The 22,292-nt window shown below is 48.3% G+C and overlaps 1 protein-coding gene across 3 annotated transcripts in view; it reads right to left on the bottom strand.

The window, feature by feature from the left end:
* TFDP2 (transcription factor Dp-2) overlaps positions 1-22,292 on the bottom strand; it is a 259,198-nt gene that overhangs the window by 160,106 nt on the left and 76,800 nt on the right. Inside the window, exons 16-18 of one of the 3 annotated variants that reach the window (XM_043522835.1) lie at positions 21,104-21,237; positions 10,449-10,573; positions 818-868 (exon numbers count right to left, since the gene is read on the bottom strand). In XM_043522835.1, coding sequence (XP_043378770.1) covers positions 818-868; positions 10,449-10,573; positions 21,104-21,237 — 310 coding nt within the window. Of the gene's footprint in view, positions 1-817; positions 869-10,448; positions 10,574-17,541; positions 19,831-21,103; positions 21,238-22,292 lie in introns of those variants that run through there. The other 2 variants (XM_043522837.1, XM_007054994.4) reach the window with 2 other exon arrangements.

Here is a 22,292-nt window from a genome sequence, read left to right as displayed (position 1 = left end):
GACATACTAATTGCAGTGACTGTATGCTGACATAACTTGAGTTAACATAAGTTTGTAGTGTAGTGATAGGCCTTAGGTATATGAATTGCTTGGGAGAAGTAACCACCAAACTATGAGGCTAGGCCAAGATTCAGCCAGAGGTTTAGACTCCTACTTTTGTGCATCTGGACCTCTGGCACCCTAAAGACTCAGGAGCAAAAAGGCACATAAAAAGAACTAATATGATTTTTTTTTGCTTTTTAATTTCATGACTTAGGGGTGTATAATTCATGATTTTTCAATTCTTGTGGTTGTCAAGCAACCTTGGGGTTGTAGATGTGTGTTCATTATGTTGTGAAGGCCAAAACTATAACTGGGTTCAAAAAAGAATTATATTTAAGTTCCTGGAGGCTAGGCCATTAGCCAAGATAGTTAGGGATGCAACCCCAAGTTCTGTTGTCCCTAGCCTCTGACTGCCAAAAGATAGGAGTGGATGACGGGATGAATCACTCAATGACTGCCTGTTCTGTTCATTCCCTCTGAAGCACCTGGCATGGCCACTGTTGGAAGACAGGATACTGGGCTAGGTGGACCATTGGTCTGACCCAATGTGGCCATTCTTATGTTCAGTAAAAATTACAGTAGATTTTTGCCTTTGAGAAGGATTTAATATGAGATAGCATACTGCCCTTAGTGAATATTTGGGAACCAAGTTCTACACACAAATAGTGACATGCGAAAAAGCACTAAAGGGCTGGATTGAAAGACAAAATAACAGTTCAGAAAGGCAATCCCCATTGGAGGATCAAATGAAAATTAAGACGTTTTGATACCACACCAGAAAATCAGTTGGACTGGAAGTCACATGATCCAGCAGAATAAACTTGTGCTATAAAAATAAAAAGAAAAATTTAGAATTAAAAATTCCATATTAAAAATCACAGTAAAAACATCGGATGTGCTATATTAAAAATACAGATGTCATTGATAAAACTACTAGCAACTACTTACTTATAAATATTTTCAATGATTTTTTGGTATAAAATATAAATTAAATAGCAAAATGACATCCATCTACACAATGTTAAAGGTAAATGATGACGTGCTAAGAGTAATAAAAATAAGATTTTAAAAAGTAAACAATTAGATGGTCAAACCTATATTTAAAAGGGATTACAAGAAAGGGAGTGCAATTCAGTGAATCACAGCAGCAGATAAGACAAATTTGCAAACTGCTAGGAAAGACTTTGTACAGACATTAACTAAAAAGGGATTCTTTTAAACAAAATGTGTGACATAGTTTTTGGGGGTATATGTAAGATATTTCACTGAATCAAGTTTCCTTTAGCACCTCAGCACGTTGTATCAGACAGAGAAGACCTGTCATGTCAAGGCATTGGGACACCTTGTGCCTTTCAGGACACAGCCCCGGGAATCATGTGCTGAGATGTACTGTCCTGTGAGAGGCGAAATAAAAAAATTCCTCTGCCCCCACTCTATCTTTGCAAAGACAGCAGGTTGTTAACCCCACTTTTATCCCCTCTGCCCCTCCCTGTGCCAGGGTTTTGCTCTCTGCCAGAGCCTGTACCCTTGGGCTTAACCCCGGCTCCTGCTGTTTCTTCCTGATTTTGTCCCTTAGCTTCCCCAGCCTCCAGCTTGACCCCAGTTTGACCCAACTGGGCAGTCATTTTCCACCCCCTGCACAGACTCTGTCATCCCCCCCAAAACTCCTTTAACCTCCGTGAACAGCAGCAGATTTTAATCCCCAGTGAAAGGAGCAGCTACAGCAGCTGTTACTAAGCATGCTCAGTATGAGCCAAGAAGCACACACAGAGTACTGCCAGCCATGGTCCTAGCACCAGGGTGAGCCTGCTCCAGCCGGGTCCGTGATCCTGCAGGGAAGGGGATGGTGCTGAGCACCCTAAACTCTGGCCAGTACTGCTGGAACTGATCCTGTGGGGATTGGGAGCTGATGTTGCTGGGCCAGGTCCTGCATGCTACCCCATTTTTGCACCCCTGCTGGCTCTGTGCCTTGGGCCGCTGCCATGCCCTAGTTACGGCCCTTTCTCCAGCCATTAGCTGGATCTGGGCAGGGACCCTTTTCCCACTCACCTCTGAACAGAAGTTTTAAGTCTATTCAGCCTCTTGCCTTAAACTGTGATGGCCCCAGAAAGCCAGTCTGCCTAAAGGCTACCAGTTAGGCTGTGCTTTCTCTCTGAGGAAACTGACAGTGTTTTTACCAGTGATCCTACAACTCTGTCTCAGCAGAGTACATTTATTTTAAGGACAAAAAATAGCAGACTGAGAAAACAAAGAACAACAATAAGAACGACAACAAGAGTTTCCCTATGGATGCTAAAGCCTGACTAGAGGTCACCCATCAGTCTTATGGGCCCAAGTAAGCCAAAGTCTTTCCAATCCTCCTACAAGGGCTGGACCTGCCCCCTTGGACAGAGGGCTCTGTCCATTTCCTTAATCAAAACAAAGGCTCTGTGTCAGTTAAAGCTCAGCTTTTTATACCAAAGCCCCTTCTTTGTTTGAGTCTCTTGAAAACCTAGTTTAAATCAGTATATGCAAATACCCAAGTGGGGGGTGGTTTTCTGGAGTTGTTTACAACCTCCAGGGTTATCACCCACCTCCCCCACTGTTTAACGTTCCTCTAATAGCTGTAATTACCTTCTCCCATGGAGTAGAACACATTCATATGCAAGCAGAGTCAGGATGAGCTCCACCCTGACATCTGGTGGTGAGGTGTGGCAAGTTGTGGAAAAGAACTTCAGGGGCTGATCTCATTTGCATAGGCACACCCACCCCGCCTAGAATGAGGCCATAGCTGCCCAAATGGTCAGTTTGGCTGCTGTGGGATCCCCAGTGTCTCTGTTATTGGGGCAGGAAGAATAAATTGTTATTACTCTGATTATGGGAATCAAGGACAGTGGAACTGTACTTGGCCTTTTGTTATGATGGAGGGACTCGCCATCAACTAAGTAGCACTCGCTAGGCAAGGGACATGGGTTCCAAAACTCTGTAAAAGGGGAGATGCTGGAAACAGGTATTAATACGTGGTGGCATGGGCCCCCTGGTGAGGGCCTTACATGCTAATTGCACTGCCTCCTCTCTCCACTGTGGAATATCAGAGCTAATTTTGATTCCATTAGGAGTCTAGTTACAGGCTACTGAGTTGAATTCACTTTGGGCTAATGGTGCACCAGCACTGAGGCTCCCCTACTACAAGCTGAAATCACAAAAGAGCTAAACTTACTAAGAGCTGAAATCACTGAGTGTTGTGTTAAGTGGTGGGGGAGCCTGAAGATATATAGTGGAGCAGTTTGCAGGACGGTGAGCGGAGTGGCTGGTAGAGCAAAGCAGTTTGCGGGACGGCGAGCAGAGCGGCTTGTGGAGCAGAGCAGTTTGTTGGATGCCTAGAGCAGCTCATGGGGCGGCTGGCAGAGTGGAGCCCCATGGAGAGGTGGGGACATCAGATTTGGATCACGTAAGCTGCCCCTTAAACCCCCTCCCCTGCCCCCCCTGCCCAATCTCCACCCAGGTTGGGAGGTAAAACTCTGCAGATAAACTTTTGAACTCTGGGGCTGCCCTAACCAGAGACAGAGACTTTGGGGTTGACGGACTCAGGAACCAAAGGGAAAAGACACGCCCCAATTTGCTTGGGGTGGGTTTTTTGCTCATGGGTTGTGTTACGGATCCTGTTGGTGGTGTTTCCCCCAACATAATGCCACATTGTTTCTCTCTGTTATTAAAAGGCTTTTTGCTACACTCAGACTATGTGCTTGCGAGAGGGGAAGTATTGCCTCTTGGAGGTGCCCAGCGGGGGTGGTATATATTTGTCCCAGGTCACTGGGTGGGGGCTCGAGCCAGTTTTGCATTGTGTTATTGGAATGGAACCCCTAGATACTGAACCCAGCCCTTGTTGCTGCCAACTGTGACAGGCAGAAGGGTTACACATACATAAACCATTCATAAATTTAATACAATGGCTCCCAAAGATGCTGTATGGGATTGTAATATCTATCTCAGTCAGGAACATAGGCTCCTATAATTTCTGGGGGGCAGCTGCCTATCACAAAGGTCTGCTCTACACCCATTTTTAGTACCTGCATAACTATTTTCGTTGGGAGTGTGTAGGTTTGTTTATTTTTTTTCCAAAGTAGTACATCAATACATCCCCTAGAGCGAATGCAGTTAGAACAGTATAAAAGGTGTCTTGCAGCAATAAGTTATTCCCTTTCCTGTATGTGATTAAGCTACACCACCAGTGTAACTGCATCCACACTGAGGGCGTTGTACTGTTTTTTAACTGGTACAGTTAAAGTGGTACAAATTGGGTGTATACAACAAGAACTAACACACAGCTACTGGGCTTTTTTTGCTCAGCTGGTAGAAAAAACGGTTACCTACCTTTTCGTAACTGTTGTTCTTCGAGATGTGTTGCTTATGTCCATTCCATTTTAGGTGTGTGTGCTCACGTGCACAGTTGTCGGAGATTTCTGCGTTAGTGGTAACCATAGGGCTGGCTGTGGTGCCCCCTGGAGTGGCACACTCATGCGGCGGTATATCAGGCGCCGCTGGCCCTACACCCTCTCAGTTCCTTCTTGCTGGTAACTCCGAGAGAGGGTAGGAGGGTGAGTAATGGAATGGACATGAGCAACACATCTCGAAGAATAACATTTACAAAAGGCTAGTGCCTGGTTTTTCTTCTTCAGGTGCTTGCTCATGTCCGTTCCATGCTAGGTGACTCACAAGCAGTACCCCCAGAGCTGGGCTTGAAGTTCACAGCTTAGCAGCTTGCAGTACTGCCCTACCGAAGCCAGCATCATCCCGGGCCTGCTGGGTAAGTGCATAGTTGGACGTAAAGCTGCCCTGCAGATGTCCTGGATAGGTACTTGGGCCAGAAAGACTGCTGAAGAGACCTGTGCCCTGGTAGAGTGGGTGGTGATGATCGCCAAGGGTGGCACCTTCGCTTGATCATACCAAAAATGAATGCAGGCAGTGATCCAAGAGGAAATCCTTTGAGCGGATACAGAGCAACCTTTCATCCTGTCACCCACAGAGACAAACAACTGCATTGACTTATGGAATAGCTTGGTCCTGTCAATGTACAAGGCTAAAGCCCTCCTGACGTCCAGGGCATGCAGCTTGCATGCCTCCTACAACTTATGTGGCCTCAGAAGGAAGACCAGTAAGTAAATGTCTTTGCTCAAATGAAACTGAGAGACTACCTTCGGAAGGAAGGCCAGGTGTGGTGTCAGCTGGCCATTGTCCTTGTAGAAGACCGTGTAAGGCGGTTTCGAGGTGAGCGACCAAACCTCAGATACCTGGCAGGCCGATGTCACTGCTATTAGGAATGAAGAAGGAGAGAGCAGGAAGCCAGAGGCTAAAAGGGAGGACTCGTGAGCCGCAACAGCACCAGATTCAAGTCCCATGGAGGCATGGGATCCCTAATGTGCAGGTAGAGGCGCTCTAGACCCTTAAGGAATCTGGCTGTGATATCCTGAGAAAAAACCGACCTGACCTCGAACGGCAGGTGGAAGGCTGAGATGGCCACTAGATGGACCTTGATCGATGCGAGGGACAAGCCCTGGAGTCACTGATGAGGCTCGGGCCATGAAGGCCACTCCTTCCAGCACCAACGTGGGATCCTGCCACCAAGTGAGAGAGACGATAGTATGCTGTCCGGAATCCTGATCACCTGGTCCATGTGGTGCTAGATGGGGACATAGACTGACGCCAGCCACGTCTGTAGGGATCTGGGGCAGAGTCTTGTGCACCAGACCATGGAAGTGCATGCCACCATATGACCCAACAATCGCAGGCACGTATGGGCGGTGGTGAGCGGGTGGGCTCACAGGCCTGAGATGAGGTCTCCTATGGCTTGGAACCGAGTCTTGGGGAGGAAGGCTCTGGCTCGAGTGGAGTCGAGAACTGCCCCAATAAATTTTATGCGCCGCACTGGAGTTAGGGTTGATGTATTCTAATTTATTATCAGCCCTAGGTTGCGGCAGGTGGAACAGCCCAGATCGAGATGTTTCCGCACCAGATCTGGGGACTGGCTCCTTAACCACCAGTTGTTGAGGTACAGGTAAATTTGGACTCCTCAACGTCGCAGGGAAGTGGCCACTGGCACTATACGCTTTGTGAACACTCTCAGGGCCGACAAGAGGCCAAAGGGCATCACCATGAACTGGAAATGGCGCTGGCCCAACGTGAAACAGAGGAAGCGCCAAAGCCCTGGGAAAATGGAAATACGGAAGTATGCATCCTTTAAATTGAGGGCGGCATACCAGTCTCCCAGATCCAGGGAGGGAATGATGGAGCCCAGGGAGACCATGTGAAATTTCAACTTTTCAGAGACTTTTTGAGGCGAAGCAGCTCCAGGATAGGTCTGAGGCACCCTTTTTCCTTCAGAATTAGAACACAGCAGGAGCAGAATCCTCTGCCTTCCATGTTCAGAGGAACCTCTTCCACTGCCCCAAGGCCCAGGAGGTTTTTGACCTCCTGAATGAGGAGTTGCTTGTGAGAAGGGTCCCTGAAGAAGGATGGGGATGGGAGGCGTAGTCAGCTATAAATTGCAGGGTACAACCTGAAGAAACTATCGAGCACCCAGCAGTCTGATGTGATACGGGACCAGGCTGACTGGAAAGGGTGGAGGTGATTGAGAAAGGAGGGGGATGGATCCGGTACACTGGCTGGGGCGCACCCTCAAAACGGCTGTTTCTGGCCTCCCTGATTTTTGGGAGGGTCAGGCTGCACCGCTGGGTGGGAAGACGATGGATAACATCTCTTAGGCCCCCTGTCCTTGTCCTTCCTCCTGTAGGAGCCTGACCTGGAAGGCCCCAGGACCTGGACTGCAGCAGAGGGGGCGGGGATGGAGGATGGAAGGCTTCCTAGACTGCTGAGCAGGATGCTGGCCCAAGGAGCAGAAGGTGGCTTGGGAGTCCTTAGCCCATGGAGCCTTGAGTCAGTTAGCTTGGAAAAGAGCCCTCTACCCTCGAAGGGGAGGTCCCAGATTGTGGCCTGCATTTCAGGAGACAGCCCAGAAGCTGCAACCACGAGCTGTGTCTCATGGCCACTGCTGACGCGATCACCCGGGCTGCCAAGTCCGTAGTGTCCCAGGCCATCTGGAGGACTCCCCTGGCTACCGCTGTGCCTTCGCTCACTAACACAGTGAACTCTTTGGCATGATCCTGCAGGAGGGCTCCATGAACTTGTTAAAGGAGTCCCACAGGTTGAAGTTATAACGTTCCAGGAGGGCCTGGTGATTAGACACTCGGAACTGCAAACTGGCTGTCGAATAAACCTTTTGGCCAAACAAGTCCAATCTCTTAGCGTCTTTATTGTTCGGTGTTCCGCTAACCTGTCCCTGCCTGTCCTTTTCATTAACTGTGGACACAACCAGTGATGTCGCCGGGGGAGGAGTGCACAAATACTCAAAGCCCTTTGCAGGGACATAATATTTCTTTTCCATCTTCTTGGAAGTCAGCGGAATAGAAGAGGGAGATTGCCACAACAATTTGGCTATCTTGAGGACCCCGGGGTGGATGGGCAATATGACCCATGCTGGGGTGGTGGCTGAGATGACATTAAAGAGGTTGTCAGCCTCCTCAGCGACCTCCTCAATTTGCATACCAAGGTTTTCCGCCACCAGTTTAAGGAGGGCCTGGTGCTCTTTAAATTCATCCGCGGGACTGCTAGGGCAGGATGGCTCTGTGACCGCCTCGTCCGGGGACGATGATGAAAATGGTACCTCCTGGGGGAGGGTGTCGTTCCCTTCCTTTGTGGGGAGGGTTTCCTCGGTGCCGGGATGCGATGCGCCACATTGGCACCACATTGTGACCGCGGTGCCGTGGCTGGCTTGTTCGATGCAGCCAGGGAGGGCTGGGAGTATTGGACCAGCATAACCGGCACCCCCCATGGGTTCCAGTATGGCTACTGGGGGAGCCACAGTCCCTGCTGCACCGGTGCCATGGCTGGTGCTGCCTCAGTCTCCAGCATTGGTGGGGAGTAGCCCCTCCTCAGCAACAGGCTGGTGGTCTGACCCTGACCATTGTCCCTCTGGTGACCACGGTGGAGCCGTCAAGGCCTGGGTCTGTTTGCTGACTCTGGTGGGCAAGCAGCAGGGCAATGGTAAGTAGCGCTGCCTTCCTGAGGAACAGCACAGGGGCGAATGAGACCGGTTCAGAGATCCCAAACGATCCCTCCAGGATGGCAACCGACTTCTGGAAGACGGCCTGGGAGCGGGTGACCGGCGCCTCAGCGACCTGTAGCCAGATGATCGCCAGTACCAGAGGTATGGTGAATGGTGCCTCAAATCTGGAGTCCCACACCTAATAGGTGGGGATCTCGCTGGAGACTGAGGCCTCCGGGCTGGAGAGCTGGGACACAGTGCCAGGATCCAAGGTCTCAGCGATGGGGACCTGTGCCTGCAGTCCAGCAACTGGAGGAAGTTATGCCAGTCTATGCTGCTGCACTCCGGTGGGCTTGTCCTTCGGTGCAGGGGGAAAAGCCACTTCTGTCACCTGACGTGGCACCTGCGGAGCCCACTGGCTCTGCTCTCTAGCTGCTGGGACCGCTTCGAGCACTGAAGGCCTCACAATAGGCTGGGAGCCCCTGCTGCTGCCCGAAGCGTGAAGCAGGTCCCAAGCCGGACTGGGAGGTCCAAGCTCAGTGGCACCCCGCGAAGCCCCAAAGTGGGCGCATGGCCTGACACAGGTCATTTGCCCATGGTCCCTCTGTCCTTCAATGCTGAGGGACTTTGCTTCTTCTGCCACTTTCTTGGCACCCCCAAAAAGGGAGTGGAGCCAGGCCGAGTCCGGTGCCAGCAGTGCACTGCACACCAAGGCCGATGTACTCAGTATGGGTTCTGCGGTGGAAGGCTCCAACACCGGGCGAAGAGCAGCCTCCATCAGGATGGCCCTCAACCAAATATCTTGCTCCCTCTGGGTCTGAGGACAAAAGTTTTTGAAGATGCAACACCTATCTTTCCTGTGGCTTTCTCCCAGACACTTGAGACAACTGTCATGGGGATCACTGATCAGCATTGGCCTGCTGAATGCTGAACACAACTTGAAGCCGGGAGAGTGGGGCATGCCCTGCTTTGGGCAAAGTCTCAACAGGGACTCTAACTAATGAACTTAACACTATCAACTATGAACTATATACAACAACCAGTAGAACGAAGTCTATGAGAAAGGCTGTGAAGAAATTGTTAGTGCTCTTGCGATGCAAGGCAAAGTGCTCCAACCAACCGTCATGGGTAGTAAGAAGGAACGGAGAGGGCATAGGACCAACGATGCCTGATATACTGCTGCATGAGCACACCACTCCAGAGGCTGCGACAGCCGGCCCTACGGATACCGCTAAGGCAGAAATCTCTGACAACTGTGCATGTGGGCGCGCACAGATCTAAAATGGAATCAACATGAGCAAGCACTCGAAGAAGAATAGTTGCTTGTTGCATAGCAGGCCAAGCTATTCGGGGGAAAGGAGAGCCTATTGGGGGAACTGGAAAAAGTAAAACCTTCAGCTTAATACACGCTGCAGATTTCATATAGCATACCTTCGCATTTACAGCAATACCATTCACTGTAATTTCTAGATGTGACACCTATCCAGGGAATAGTAAGACCTGCAACGGAACTCCTTGCCTCCCAGTCTCTACTGGTCTTATTTTCCCACTCAAAAGACTGACTGGGACTTCTTCTGTTTGCAGTGGCTAGCACACACAAAACCTTCAAAGGAATACTGAGAATTAACCTGTTATTAACGATTAAATATAGCTGTGCAGACAATAGCTAAATTCAGTTGCTTACAAGGCCTGTGTCCAGGGTCTAACTCAAACAACATACCCCTCCCTTTTACTGAAGGGGAAGAGGGTAAGAAGCAGCTGGCATAGGTGGCAACAACAACAAAAAAAGCTTTCTTTGTCAGTTTTGCACCAATGAGAGTTTCCCTTCTCTGTCCACTTTAAGGCAACAGCACAATTGTGGCCTTACCAGGTACGAAAATCTGACCCTATATTCCTTAAATGAAAGCTTAGGTTCTGGAGCACAATTACTGACTTTCTAAGTTGCCAGAGGTCAGTTACATTTAACCCTTGCTTAGTTTTTCCCCTAGCCTCATGTCTGTCTCCTGTTGCCCAACTGCAGGTCTCCTAGGGGAGAAAAGGAAGTGCTCTTTCTTCCAATAATGAATCATTGATATGCGATGGTCCTCTCCTGAGGAGGGTGGTAGGGGAGTATCGCCTTGTAGTCAGGGTTTAGGGTCATGACGTGCAGGGGGTTGTTGGTAGGGGAGCTCAGGCCCTCCCACTCCACTGGGCTCTGACATTGAGCGCTATCAGTGCTCTGATAGCCAGGGCTGCTTAAGCCCTCCATGAGCCACTTCCTATCACCTCTGCCCCCCGTGACCAAGTCACTATCTGGGTTTAGGTGGTGTGAGGGATGTCTACTCACCAAAAAGGACTCTTCTGGCATCTGTGTGTAGCAAGATCGCTCTCCTTTCTCTCTTGGGCAGCAACTGCATCCTCTGGTGGAATGGCCATCCTCTTGGGCCAGCTTAGTCCAAGGGCTTTCCCCTGCTGGGGTAGTTCAAACAAAAATAAAGGGGGATTAACCAAGTCCAAAGTTCATATGAGAAGGAAAGGGGAATGCTTCCCTCTCAGGCTGTCTCTGCAGCAGGTCCTCCCTTCTATCAGGGAGGGACCTTTGGGCAGCTGTTTAGGGAGAGATTCTGCCTTCCCTCAGCTCTTCTCCCCTGGAGCTGCCTGCTGCAGGTCTCTGTTCTTTCCTGGGCTGCCACCAAATGAACTGCTCCCCTGCCTTTTAGCTCCTCCTCCAGCTGGTGCATTTGCTACAAGTGTGGCAGGGCAGGACTGTCTGGGCCCAGAATAGTTTTTTAATCCCTTGTTGCCTAGTGTGGAGTTTGTATAGCCCATCACACTCTGAAAGAGAAGTTAAATATTTGTATGTTATATTAACATTAATTGTTAATCTCTGAAATAGCACCAGGCTGAAATCTCCCTCCCAAGATTTGACTATTCTTTGTTTCTGGGTGATCTCTGTAGAGAATGCAGTATGTGTAAGTGCAACAACCTCTCCCCTGCGCCCCCCCCTCCCCCGCCTTTTTTTGTTAGGTACACAGATGATTGTATACATCAATCCTGTTGTAAGATGCCCACACTGGCTCTACCTCATATTTCACAGTAATTTTACAGTCACGATAAAGAGCTGGGTTGACCTGCGGATGGCTTTGGTATGCTTCAGGTAGAACGCTAGGGTACACTGGACATCCAAACTGTACAGCTGCCTCTCCTCATTGGTGGAGTGTGGCTTCAGGCAGAACACCAGGAGGAAGATATCCTGATTGACATGAAAAGGAGACACCACCTTAGGCAGGAAAGCTGGATGGAGTCGCAGCTGGACCTTGTCCTTGTAGAATACTGTATGCGGAGGCTCCAATGTGAGGGCCTTAATCTTGGATATGTGCCTTGCCAGGGTAATGACTACAAGGAAAACAACTTTCCACAACAGATGGAACAAGAAGCCATAGGCTCAAAGGGCAGTTCGATGAGCCTAGAGAGAACCAGGTTGATGTCCCATTGGGAAACTGAGTCCCAGACTGGCAGAAAGAGCCTTTCAAGCCCATTAGGAACCTCATTGATATCTCATGTGAGAACACCAATTGGCACTGGATGGGTGGGTGGAAGGCTGATATGGCTGCAAACTGCAATGGACAAAAGCGCAAGGCCTTGGTGCTTTAGGTGGAGCAGGTAATCTAGGATGGACTGCAGAGACAACCATGTTGGGGAGATACTATGCTCCAATGCCCAGCAGGAGAACCACTTCCACTTTGCCAGGTAAGTCGTTCTGGTGGAGGGCTTTCTACTTTCCAAGAGAACCTGCTGTATCTGGCTAAAGCAGGCCTGTTTCTCTGGGTTTAGCCACGCAGCAGCCGGGCCACGAGGTGAAGAGACGGAAGGTTCAGGTCCTGCGAGAGCAGGTCTGGGTGGCTGGGCAGTGGCCATGGTGCAGCCACAGCCAGATGTGCCGAACCAGTGCTGGCAAGGCCTTGCCGGGGCGATCATAATGACTTGCACTGTGTCCCTTTTGATTTTCGATAGGACCTGAATGATCAGCAGAATCGGCGGGAACGTGTACATCAAATCCCCCGCCCATAACTGAAGAAAGGCATCGGAGAGGGCACCCTGCCGAGGCCTTGGAGAGAGCAGAATTGATGGCACTTCCTGTTCTGTCTGGTGGTGAATAGATCCACTCAGGGAGCCCCCCAACTTCTGGAAGAGTGCCCGGGTGACCTCTGAGTGGAGGGATCACTCATACTGAGAGAAAAAGGACCTGCTGAGGTGATCTGCCAGCGTGTTCCAGACACTATGCGAAGCTTCCAGGTGGATCGCATGCTAAACACAAAAGTCCCACAGGCGAAGTGCTTCCTGACAGAGGGCCTATGAGCGAGCTCACCCTTGCCTGTTGATATAGAACATTGAGGCCATGTTGTCCGTCAACATCCGCACTACTCGACCGGACAAGCGTGGCAGGAAGACACGGCAGACTACGTGGATGGCTCTGAGCTCCCTGACATTTACATGTAACACCAGCTCTTCTGGAGACCATGTCCCTTGGGTTTGTAGCGTACCAAGATGTGCTCTTCAACCAAGGTCAGAGGCATCCGATATCAGGGAGACTGTGGATCATGAAGGTTTGCAGCATGGTGACACTGTGCTGAACTTGGGTCCTGGAGCCAGTCGTCGAGGTACAGGTAAATCTGGATACCCTGATATCTCAGATTAGCTGCCACTACTGACATGCACTTGGTAAACACCCTCAGGGCTGCTGCTAGGCCAAAAGGGAGCACCGCAAACTGGTAGTGGGCGGTCCCTACTGTAAAGCGCAGGAAACGTCTGTGTCCGTGAAATATCGATATGTGGAAGTATGCATCCTTTAAATCGAGGAAGGCCTACCAGTCTCCTCCCTCCACTGAAGGGATGATGGAAGCCATGTGAAACTTCAACTTCTTGAGATATCTGTGGACTTCTTGCAGGTCCAGGATGGGTCTTAGACCACCCTTGGCCTTTGGGATTAGAAAATAACGGGAGTAAAACCCCTTGCCCCTGAAATTTAGGGGGACTTCCTCCACAGGTGCCACCTGCAGAAAGTCCTGCACCTCCTGAGCGAGCAGGCTCTCGAGGGAGGGATCCCTGAAGAGGGATGGGGAGTGGGGAACAGAAATAAACTGAATCCACAATACTGAGAACCTATTGGTCTGATGTTATAGAGACCCAGGCAGGGAGGAAAGGGGACAGGCAGTTGGAAAAAAGCTGGGAAGCAGGATCCAGGACACAGGCTGGAAGGTCGCCCTCAAGTGTACCCTCAAAACGCCCGTTTACCACCCTGTTGGGTTGCGGGTGGAGCCTGAGTGAGTGGAGAACGTCGGCTGGTGGCCCTGCCAGCACTTATAGAACTTGCCCTTCTTGCGGCAGGACTCTGACTGCGGCTGACTTCCCAACCTCTGGGACTTTTGCGGCTTAAATTGCTTCCTTGCCAGCCCTGGAGCATACAGGGCCACGGTCTGCAGGGTTTCCCTCAAGTCTTTTAGACCATGCAACTTGGTATCTATTTGTTCACAGAACAGCGCCAGGCCATCTAAGGGGAGGTCCTGGATTGACTGCTAAACCTCCATGGAGAGGCCCAAAGATTGTAACCAGGATTCTCATCTCATGGAGATGGCTGAGGCCATAGTTCGGGCCTCAGAGTCCCCCGCATCTGAGGCTGCTTGGAGGGCTGCCTTTGCCACCACCTGGCCCTCATTGAGGATCGCCAGGAGTTCCTTCATGGGGTCCTCAGGCAGAGGGTTTCTGAACAAACTTAGCCATGGACTGCCAGATGTTAAAATCATAGCAGCCAAGCAAGGCCTGATGGTTGGCTACTCATAGCTGGAGACTGGAAGATGAATAAATTTTTTTTCCAAAAAGAGATCAAGCCTCTTTATTTTTGGGCGTCGCACCTGGGTGACTCTGCCTGTCATGCTCATTAACAGCTGACCCCACCAGTGAGCTTGGGACAGAGTGTGTGTAAAGCAGGGGTCTCAAACTCAAATTTACCTTAGGGCCAGTGCCAGTCCTCAAATCCTCCCAGCAAACCAATAATGTCACTCATGCCACCCAGAACCCGCCGCCCAAAACTCTGCCCTCCACCTGCTTAAGGCTCTGGGAGGGAGTGGGGGGGAGGGTCTGGGGTGCAGGCTCTGGGCTGGGGCAGGGGTGCAGGAGGAGGGGGTGGGGTTGCAGGCTCTGGGAGGGAGGAGGGGGGGGGGATGCAGGCTCTGGGAGGGAGTTTGGGGGCGGGAGGGAGTGTGTGGGAAGGGGGAGGAGGTGCAGGCTCTGGGAGGGAGTTTGGGAGTGGGAGGGAGCGTGTGGGAAAGGGGTGGGGGTGCAGGCTTCCCATTGGCTGCAGGGGCACTTGGGGCGGGGGCAGCACATGGAGGCACAGCCCCACCCCACCCTGGGGTCACATGGAGGGGCCAGCAGCCACGTGGAGCAAGCAGGCAGGAAGCCACTCAGCTCTGCTGTGCTGCCGGTGGTGGGTAGGGCCCTGGGCCATTTTAAATCACTCAGGGGATGTGTGGGGAGGGAGTGCCCAAGGGCGGCAGGCAGGGCCAAGGGAGAGATCCGGCCTCAAAAGAGAGATCTGCGGCCTGGAGACTTTGGGGTGGTTCTCAGGCCGCAGATGGCCCGTGGGACTTTGAGACCCCTGGTGTAAAGGTATTCATAACCTTTAACCAGCACTTAATATTTACATTCTGTCCACTTGGAAATGGGGGGCAGCAACGAGAGCGTCTGCCACAGGGACAGTAATTTTTGCCACTGCCTCGTGTGCAGGCAATGCCACCCTGGCAGGGGCTGCTGAACTCAGCACATCAAAGAGGGAGTCTGAGGGCTCCGCCAGCTCCTTGGCTTCTAGCCCCAGTTTGAGGCAACCCTCTTTAGAATTCTTGATGAGCCTTGGCATCATCCTGGGGGACTGGGTGAAAGGGCCCCATTATGGCCTCGTCAGGCTAGGATGAAGAGCAGGCAGGTACTGGTGGGTCTGCCACCCCCGCTTCCTCCTCCATGAGCACCTCCGTTGGGCCCGGGTGACCCTGATGGGTTCCTTTCCAGTGTCACCTCCATGTCGGGGGGCCAGTGGGAGACTGTCGCCGACCATTTGTCTGATGCCGCTGAGGTCAACCTACGCCCTTGCGAAGGCTGTGGGAACCCCCAGGGATTCCATAGGTGCTGGGGGAAGCTCCACTGGCCTTGAGGCCACGATACTGCAGGAGGTGCCACCGGGAATGTCGGTGTGCCCAATGAGTGACCCTGGCCTACTGGCAGGGACTCCTCCTTGCTACGGAGTCTGAGGAGGAAGGGCTGCGTCAAGGGGACCAGGACGGTGCCAAGGCTTACTGTCTACCCCAGTCACATTGGTGCCAGCCCTGAGGCTCCGCTGGGGATCTTCATGAGGGCAATGACTCTCCATGCCTTGATCCCCGTGATCTCTGCCTAACACTCAGTGAGTGGTGCCAGTCCGTTGAGCAGGAGTAAGTAGGTCTCCGTGCTGGGGAACGTCGGCACGCCCGTGGTGATCCATACCAGCTCTCCGGTGACCAGTAACGGGGCTCCCAACACCTGCAGCCTGAATTGCTGGAGTGGTGCCAGACACTGGGAGAGCGGCTCGATTTGCAGGGATGGGTGCACCTCTGCTGGTCTGTGCCATTACACTGGTGAAGGCCTCTTTGAGCCCAAAGAGTGCTGCCTGAAGTCCGGGGACTGACACTGGGAACTCCGATGGACAGGCTGACCTGTGCCCGAAGCGTGGTGGCTCTGCACAGGTGAGCGTTGGTGGGACACTCCTTGTGGTGAGAAGCGATGCCACACTGATGGGGACTGTTGGAAGGGTTCCAAGGTGGGTTTGCCCCTGGAGTGGGGTACTGGCGTGGGCGGCACTGGTAGGGACAGGATGTTCTTAGTGGCCTGCAGGGCCTCTGGTGTAGACGGCACCACCAGGTGCTGAATGCCTGTGCTGCTCTACAGGGTGGCGGGCGTATCCTGGAGTGGACTAGCCTGCTCAGTGGGAGTTGGGGCCTGACCTCCATCCGGAGGCAAAGAGCCGCCCCTCGTGGGTCTTTGCTCTCCTCCGGCCCTCTCCTTCCCTTTACGGGATGCAGGAGAAGGTCCCCTTCCGGTCTGTCTTTGCTTTCTAGCTGGCACCAGGGAGGTGGATCGACGCCGGTCTGCAGATGGTGCTGCCAGTGCACGCCGCACCGAGGCCACACTGCTAGGAGAGGAATCTGATCTGGATGTCTCTGGTGCCGGTGCAAGTGCTGACTCCATAAGGAGCAATCGGAGACGAATGTCCCGCTCCTTCTTGGTCCGAGGTTTAAAACTCTTACAAATGCGATACTTGTTGCTCACATAAGTTTCCCCCAAGCACCAAAGACAGCTACTTTGGGGGTCACTGACTGGCATAGGTTTTTTGAAGCAGTCACAGGGTTTGAAGACTGGGGACCAGGGCATGCCTCATCCCTAGGCTAAATCCCATCCAGGACTATGAACTAACACAAATTACACTAACAACTTTATACAGCAAAAAAGTTCACAATGAGCAGTTGAGAGAGAAGCTTGCTGAGGCAAGGGAACGTTCCAGCACCATTACTGGCAGTAAGAAGGAACTGAGGGTGAGGGGAGCCGACAGTGCTCCTTATACCGCAGTATACGCGCACACCACTCCAGAAGGTGCCAGAGCTAGTCCCCTACGGATACTACTGAAGGAAAAACTTCCGGCACCGGTGCATGTGGCGAGCACACACACCTATAATGGAATGGACATGAGTAATCACTCGAAGAAGAACCAGTCATTTTTTTATATATCTGCAAGTACCTGAAACCAGTCTTTTTCAACACTTCTCCACCCTAGACGGCTCTCATCAAGTCAGGACTCTTAGGCGGCCATTATCATAGCAGAAAGACTGTCACTTGGGTTTTCAATCCTCACATCTGAATCATGTGGGGTAGTGCCCCACCCTAAGTAAAATATTCATAAACTCGAATACGGAATTCCAGGTTAAAATATAAGTACAGATTGGAAATATTTGCCATTTGCGCTTTATGACTGAAGATGCCCAATTGACAAAAAAGGTAGAAATTATATAAGCTTTTCAAACTAAAGAAAAACCTATGCCTAAGGAGGAATCTAAAATTAAGTTAACAGTAAGGAGTGTGTGAAAGGCCTAGAATTTTCAAATAGAGGTTGATGTAGATGAGCTTGTACAATGTCTTCACTGCTAGATCTGAATTAAAACTAACATAAATGAATGAAATGAACTCCAGAGAAAATAGTCTGGAAAAGTAGCTGGACTTGGACTGTTTGAAGTTAACTCCAAACCCGCAATCTTCTTATATTATTATTATACAGGCACAGCAATTTGTTATGGATACATATTTTGACAAAAATAAAATCAATTTGAGACCAGGAGTCATACTAATAATCTTTGTTTAAAGTATCTCAATGCAAATTTTATTCATTTGAATCCTCAGTATGTTAAAAATCTATCCTTAAAAGAAGCTAAAAGCAAGTAGTCTACAGAGATCAAGAGCTAGTAAGTTTTAATTTTTTAAAGAGTGTTAAGATTGGAATACATTTTGCAGTTGAGCTACTCCTGACAAAAAGGGGTTATAATGAAAATTATTAAAGACTCTTAATTATAGCTAGATGCTGCTATAAATTATAACTTACTCTGTTATATTCATTATAATTTTTATTCTAGTTTTAAAAATAGTAATAGTAAAGGATGTCTTCAAAAACAAAGCATGTTTGGCTCTGCTTTAGCACAATATAATTTAATAATGATGGCTTAGAAAACATTAATACTGTGACAAAGTTCCTCCTCTGCCTTGGTGGGTCCTGCGCCTATTGGCAGATTTTCTCACCTCAGAGGTTCACGGCAGCCCTCAGTTTGGCCACTTTTGTGGCTCAAATCTGCCATTCCCTCAGTTAGCCTCATCACTGGCCAGCATGGGGAAAGGAAGAACAATCCCCGCAGTCTCTGCTCATCCACCTAGTGGATCGGGGAACAGGCCAGAGACCTTCCCCTCTGGTGGAACCCACAGTCCAGTTCAACTCCTCCGGTATCAAGTAGGGAGTTGGAGGGATGGGGGGGAACCCGGGCTGCCCTCTACTCTGGGTTCCAGCCCAGGGCCCTGTGGATGGCAGCTGTCTACAGTGGCTCCTTTAACAGCTGTCTGACAGCTACAACTCCCTGGGCTATTTCCCCATGGCCTCCTCCCAACACCTTCTTTATTCTCACCATAGGACCTTCCTCCTGTTGTTTGATAATGCTTATACTTCTCACTCTCAGCTTCTTGCGCCTCTTGCTCCCAGCTCCTCGCACACACCACAAACTGAAGTGAGCTCCTTTTTAAACCCAGGTGCCCTGATTAGCTTGCCTTAATTGATTCTAGCAGCTTCGTGATTGGCTGTAGGTGTTCTAATCAGCTTGTCTGCCTTACTTGTTTCCAGAAAGTTCCTGATTGTTCTGGAACCTTCCCTGTTACCTTACCCAGGGAAAAGGGACCTACTTAACCTGGGGCTAATATATCTGCCTTCTATCACTCTCCTGTAGCTATCTGGCCCAACACTGTCACAATACATATACCTTTTGAAAAAAATAGGATACAATATGTAATTACTTTTGACAGCTATTTGCATTAATTAACAGTGCCATAAGATTGTCTTTTATTACAAAATTAAAGATCTGTTGAGCTGCATATCAGATAAGAACGGTTAGCTATAAAAATCATAGAAACAATTTCATGTAGTACTGATCCACAGTATTTATATTTAGACTTAATATAGTACCTAAGCTCTAGACACTGTACAAAATAACACACACTATGGATAAAAAACTCATTACAAATATAGATTCTGTCTAGTCAATTAAGATGTAACATAATAGCTCATAGTCAGCAACACATACTCATACATAAAGTACCCATATTAAATGAAGTCCACCATAAGTAATAGAATGCAATCACCCTGTTCTTCCCAGAAATGCCCATCAAAATACCATGGTTTTTCAGCATGCCCTGAAAGTTAAGAAATTCAGGCTTTCAAACCAAGGGAGGGGAACGGAGTGCCAAAGTAGAGAACAACCCCTGATGGAGAATGCCTTGCCAATAAGAAGACAGCTATACTCTGCATTAGGTTAAGATTGTAAATGATCTCAAAGTGTATCCCAATGCAGAGCATATTATAGTAATCAAATCTCCATCTGACAAAGGCAAACAAGAAGTATCTTTTGCCACATTTCCCCACCCTTGTTCACCATAACTGGGATAAGTGTCCTTAGACCCCAGAGACCATGAATCAACTTATACTCCACACACGGCAGTGGCGTTCAAGGTTCTTGTGCACCCTCATGTCACCAAAGGGACATGGCTGCTGCAGGTATAGCAAGGAGGATATGATGGGTTAAAATGCAGTAGTAACTGATCTAACAGAAGTAGGGAGGCTGCTGAAATTTAACAGAACCAAGTGTAAACTCCATAAAAAAGTGTTGGTTTAGTTTTTATTGTTCTATAAATTCTAAGGTTTCATTAATCGATGGCCATTCAAAAAAGTGAACTCTTCCATTAGTATGATGTCTGGCTGTACCAATTCAAGGAACGTTGTACTGCTTTTATCCAATTATCCATGGCAAGTGTGTATTCTCCAGAGTCCCTCTTGGGCTCAAAAACAATTTCAGTTCGCCTCAGTTTCTTTAGTTGTTCTTTGTCAGTCCAAAACCCTGTAAGTACAAAGTTAATCCTAAAGCTTAACTGCAAATATTGTGTTGGGAACAAATCCATACAATTGAACAATAATTACATTTAGAAGCATGGTGAAGATCATTAGGATTTTCCTTATTCATTCCAGTAACTTTCTTTATAAAGTGGGTGAATATTTTTAAATTCTGAAACAATTCCAACAGAATTCACTTAACTGAAATCCTGACAAACAGTATATCTGCTTAACTGTGATGGTTTCCAAGGAATGGATTTAGTACATCTATGTTCATTTAGGTTCTGTCAAAATTAGGAAAATGAGCAAGGGGACAATAGGCCTCAGCCACGGGTGGCCTCTCAACTAGGTGGGACCAGGGGAACCAAGGGCAAAACTGGTCATTTTCCTACTTCCTTACTTAAAAGGATAGAAAAATGGCAAATCATACCTCGTGTTGCCTACAAGTCTATGTAAAATATGCGAACAAACAGTTCACACTTATAAATTATATACTGAAGGTCCCTTTGTCTACTTCAGGCTGTTTCCTTACTCTGTTTTAGCTGCTGAATAAGTCTCACCTTAATATAGGATTTTTAAATATTTTAATGTTTTGTACTATACACATTTTAAAAGCCATTTAATAATACAAATAGCCATCAACAAAATATATTACTGTTAATAAAGACCATTGCTTAATAGACACATTTGGGTTTTCATTGGAGCCTGGTTAATTAAATAGATTGATTCTACTTTACTGGAGCTGAATCTTTTTCTGTTAACAGTCAATTCACTTTATACTATCCCTTCTGCTTATTACTGTCAAAATCTTAAGAACAAAATACGATTTTCTAAACTTATTTTACACATTTAGATTGTAATCTGAAAACATACATATATAAGCTTAACTTTTTAAACTGACATGATTGGGACTACTTATGTGCATAAGTTAACCAAGTGCATAAGTGTTTGCAAGACCAGGGCATTAATTTGTGTTAGATGCACTGTCCCATTAAACTAGTTTTGTATATTTTGCTCCTTGCTCTCTCCCCTCTGTTCCATCACACACGGATGTATGAATGAAAAGCGCTATTTTATCTTGGATTTCCACAATGACAGTGAAACTGTGAAAATGGTTAACTGAATATTTAGGGACAATTTATTATCGGAAAATTAAAGAATGACGAAGCCATGTACAAGTTCTGCTGATCTATTTGTAGTCTTCAACTGTATGTATTATAATGAGAAAAAAACTAGTCAGCAAATATTTAGATGGAAAGTTTTTCAAAGAATATACATACCTAAAGCAAGACCTGCTAGAAAAGCAGCTCCAAGACAAGACATATCTGTGTTTACAGGCTTGTCTATCTTCTTATTAATTAAGTCAGAAGTCATCTGCATGACAAAACTATTGTTACTGACACCTCCATCAGCACTGTGTGGGAGCAAACAAAGGTAAAAGGTTGAGTTTAATAAAAATATTTAGCATCAAATGTTCAGAAACAACTTCTGGGTTTGCATACAGATACAGAAATCTGTCTACTACATTTGTGCATACATATTCCATTTTATGTGTGAGCAGAGTTACAGGTACATATTTAGAGGCCAGGATAAGTCCTCTTGGGGAAAAAATACTGCCTTTGAAGTCCGAAAAAAGTATTTTGAAAAAGCAACTTGTTTTTTTAAGATTTTAGCACAACTTTGATTTCAGCCTCCTAAAATAATACAATTATAATCCTGATTGAAATGTTAAGACTTATGGTAGAACATGGCTTTTACATGCTGTAGCCTGAATCACAGAACACTCAAAAATATCCTTTAGAAAGTTCAGTAAGTTCAGTTTGTGTTCAAAGAGCTAGAGAGATACATTTTCTTGTAATTAGTTAATCTTTGTTGGTATTCTAGCCTATTCATTCACAGTTGCTTCCTTCTGTAGGAAGCATGAGAAGTAGGCTGCAATCTCTCCAGTCTCTCTTCACTTTCTCCTAAATGCCTTTGTATCATAGGCTTTGTCTACAATAATGAACTAAGTCGATCTAAGTTATGCTAGTTAAGTTACATAAGTTACGTAACTCAAGTCAACATAGCTTAGCTCGACTTACACCACACTATGTCAATGGGAGATGATCTCCCAGCGACATAGCTTCCACCATTCGTTGAGGTGGAGTACTGATATTGATGGGAGAGTGCTCTCCCATCGACTTATTGCGTCTTCACCTGCTAAATTGACACTATTGCATTGATCGCAGTGGTGCCGATTTAGCCCCTACCGAAGACAAGCACTGAGACCTGGCTTTCCAGCCAAGGAAAACAGGCATTTATGAACATTGACCCTGTATTAGCTGAAGAGAGTTACTAGAGTTACAAGGCATTCCTTCCTCCAGGAGCACCAGGGAACAAATAACTAAACTATAAACAATTACCAACACTTTTGTCACACAATGAATTACTATACCACTAGACTGCCATACTGCCAGTTGCTTACCCACT

This window comes from Chelonia mydas, chromosome 9 (assembly GCF_015237465.2).
Source record: "Chelonia mydas isolate rCheMyd1 chromosome 9, rCheMyd1.pri.v2, whole genome shotgun sequence".
Lineage (NCBI taxonomy): Eukaryota > Metazoa > Chordata > Testudines > Cheloniidae > Chelonia > Chelonia mydas.
Note: the sequence above shows the minus strand (reverse complement) of the source record. Positions and strands in the feature narration are given on the sequence as shown.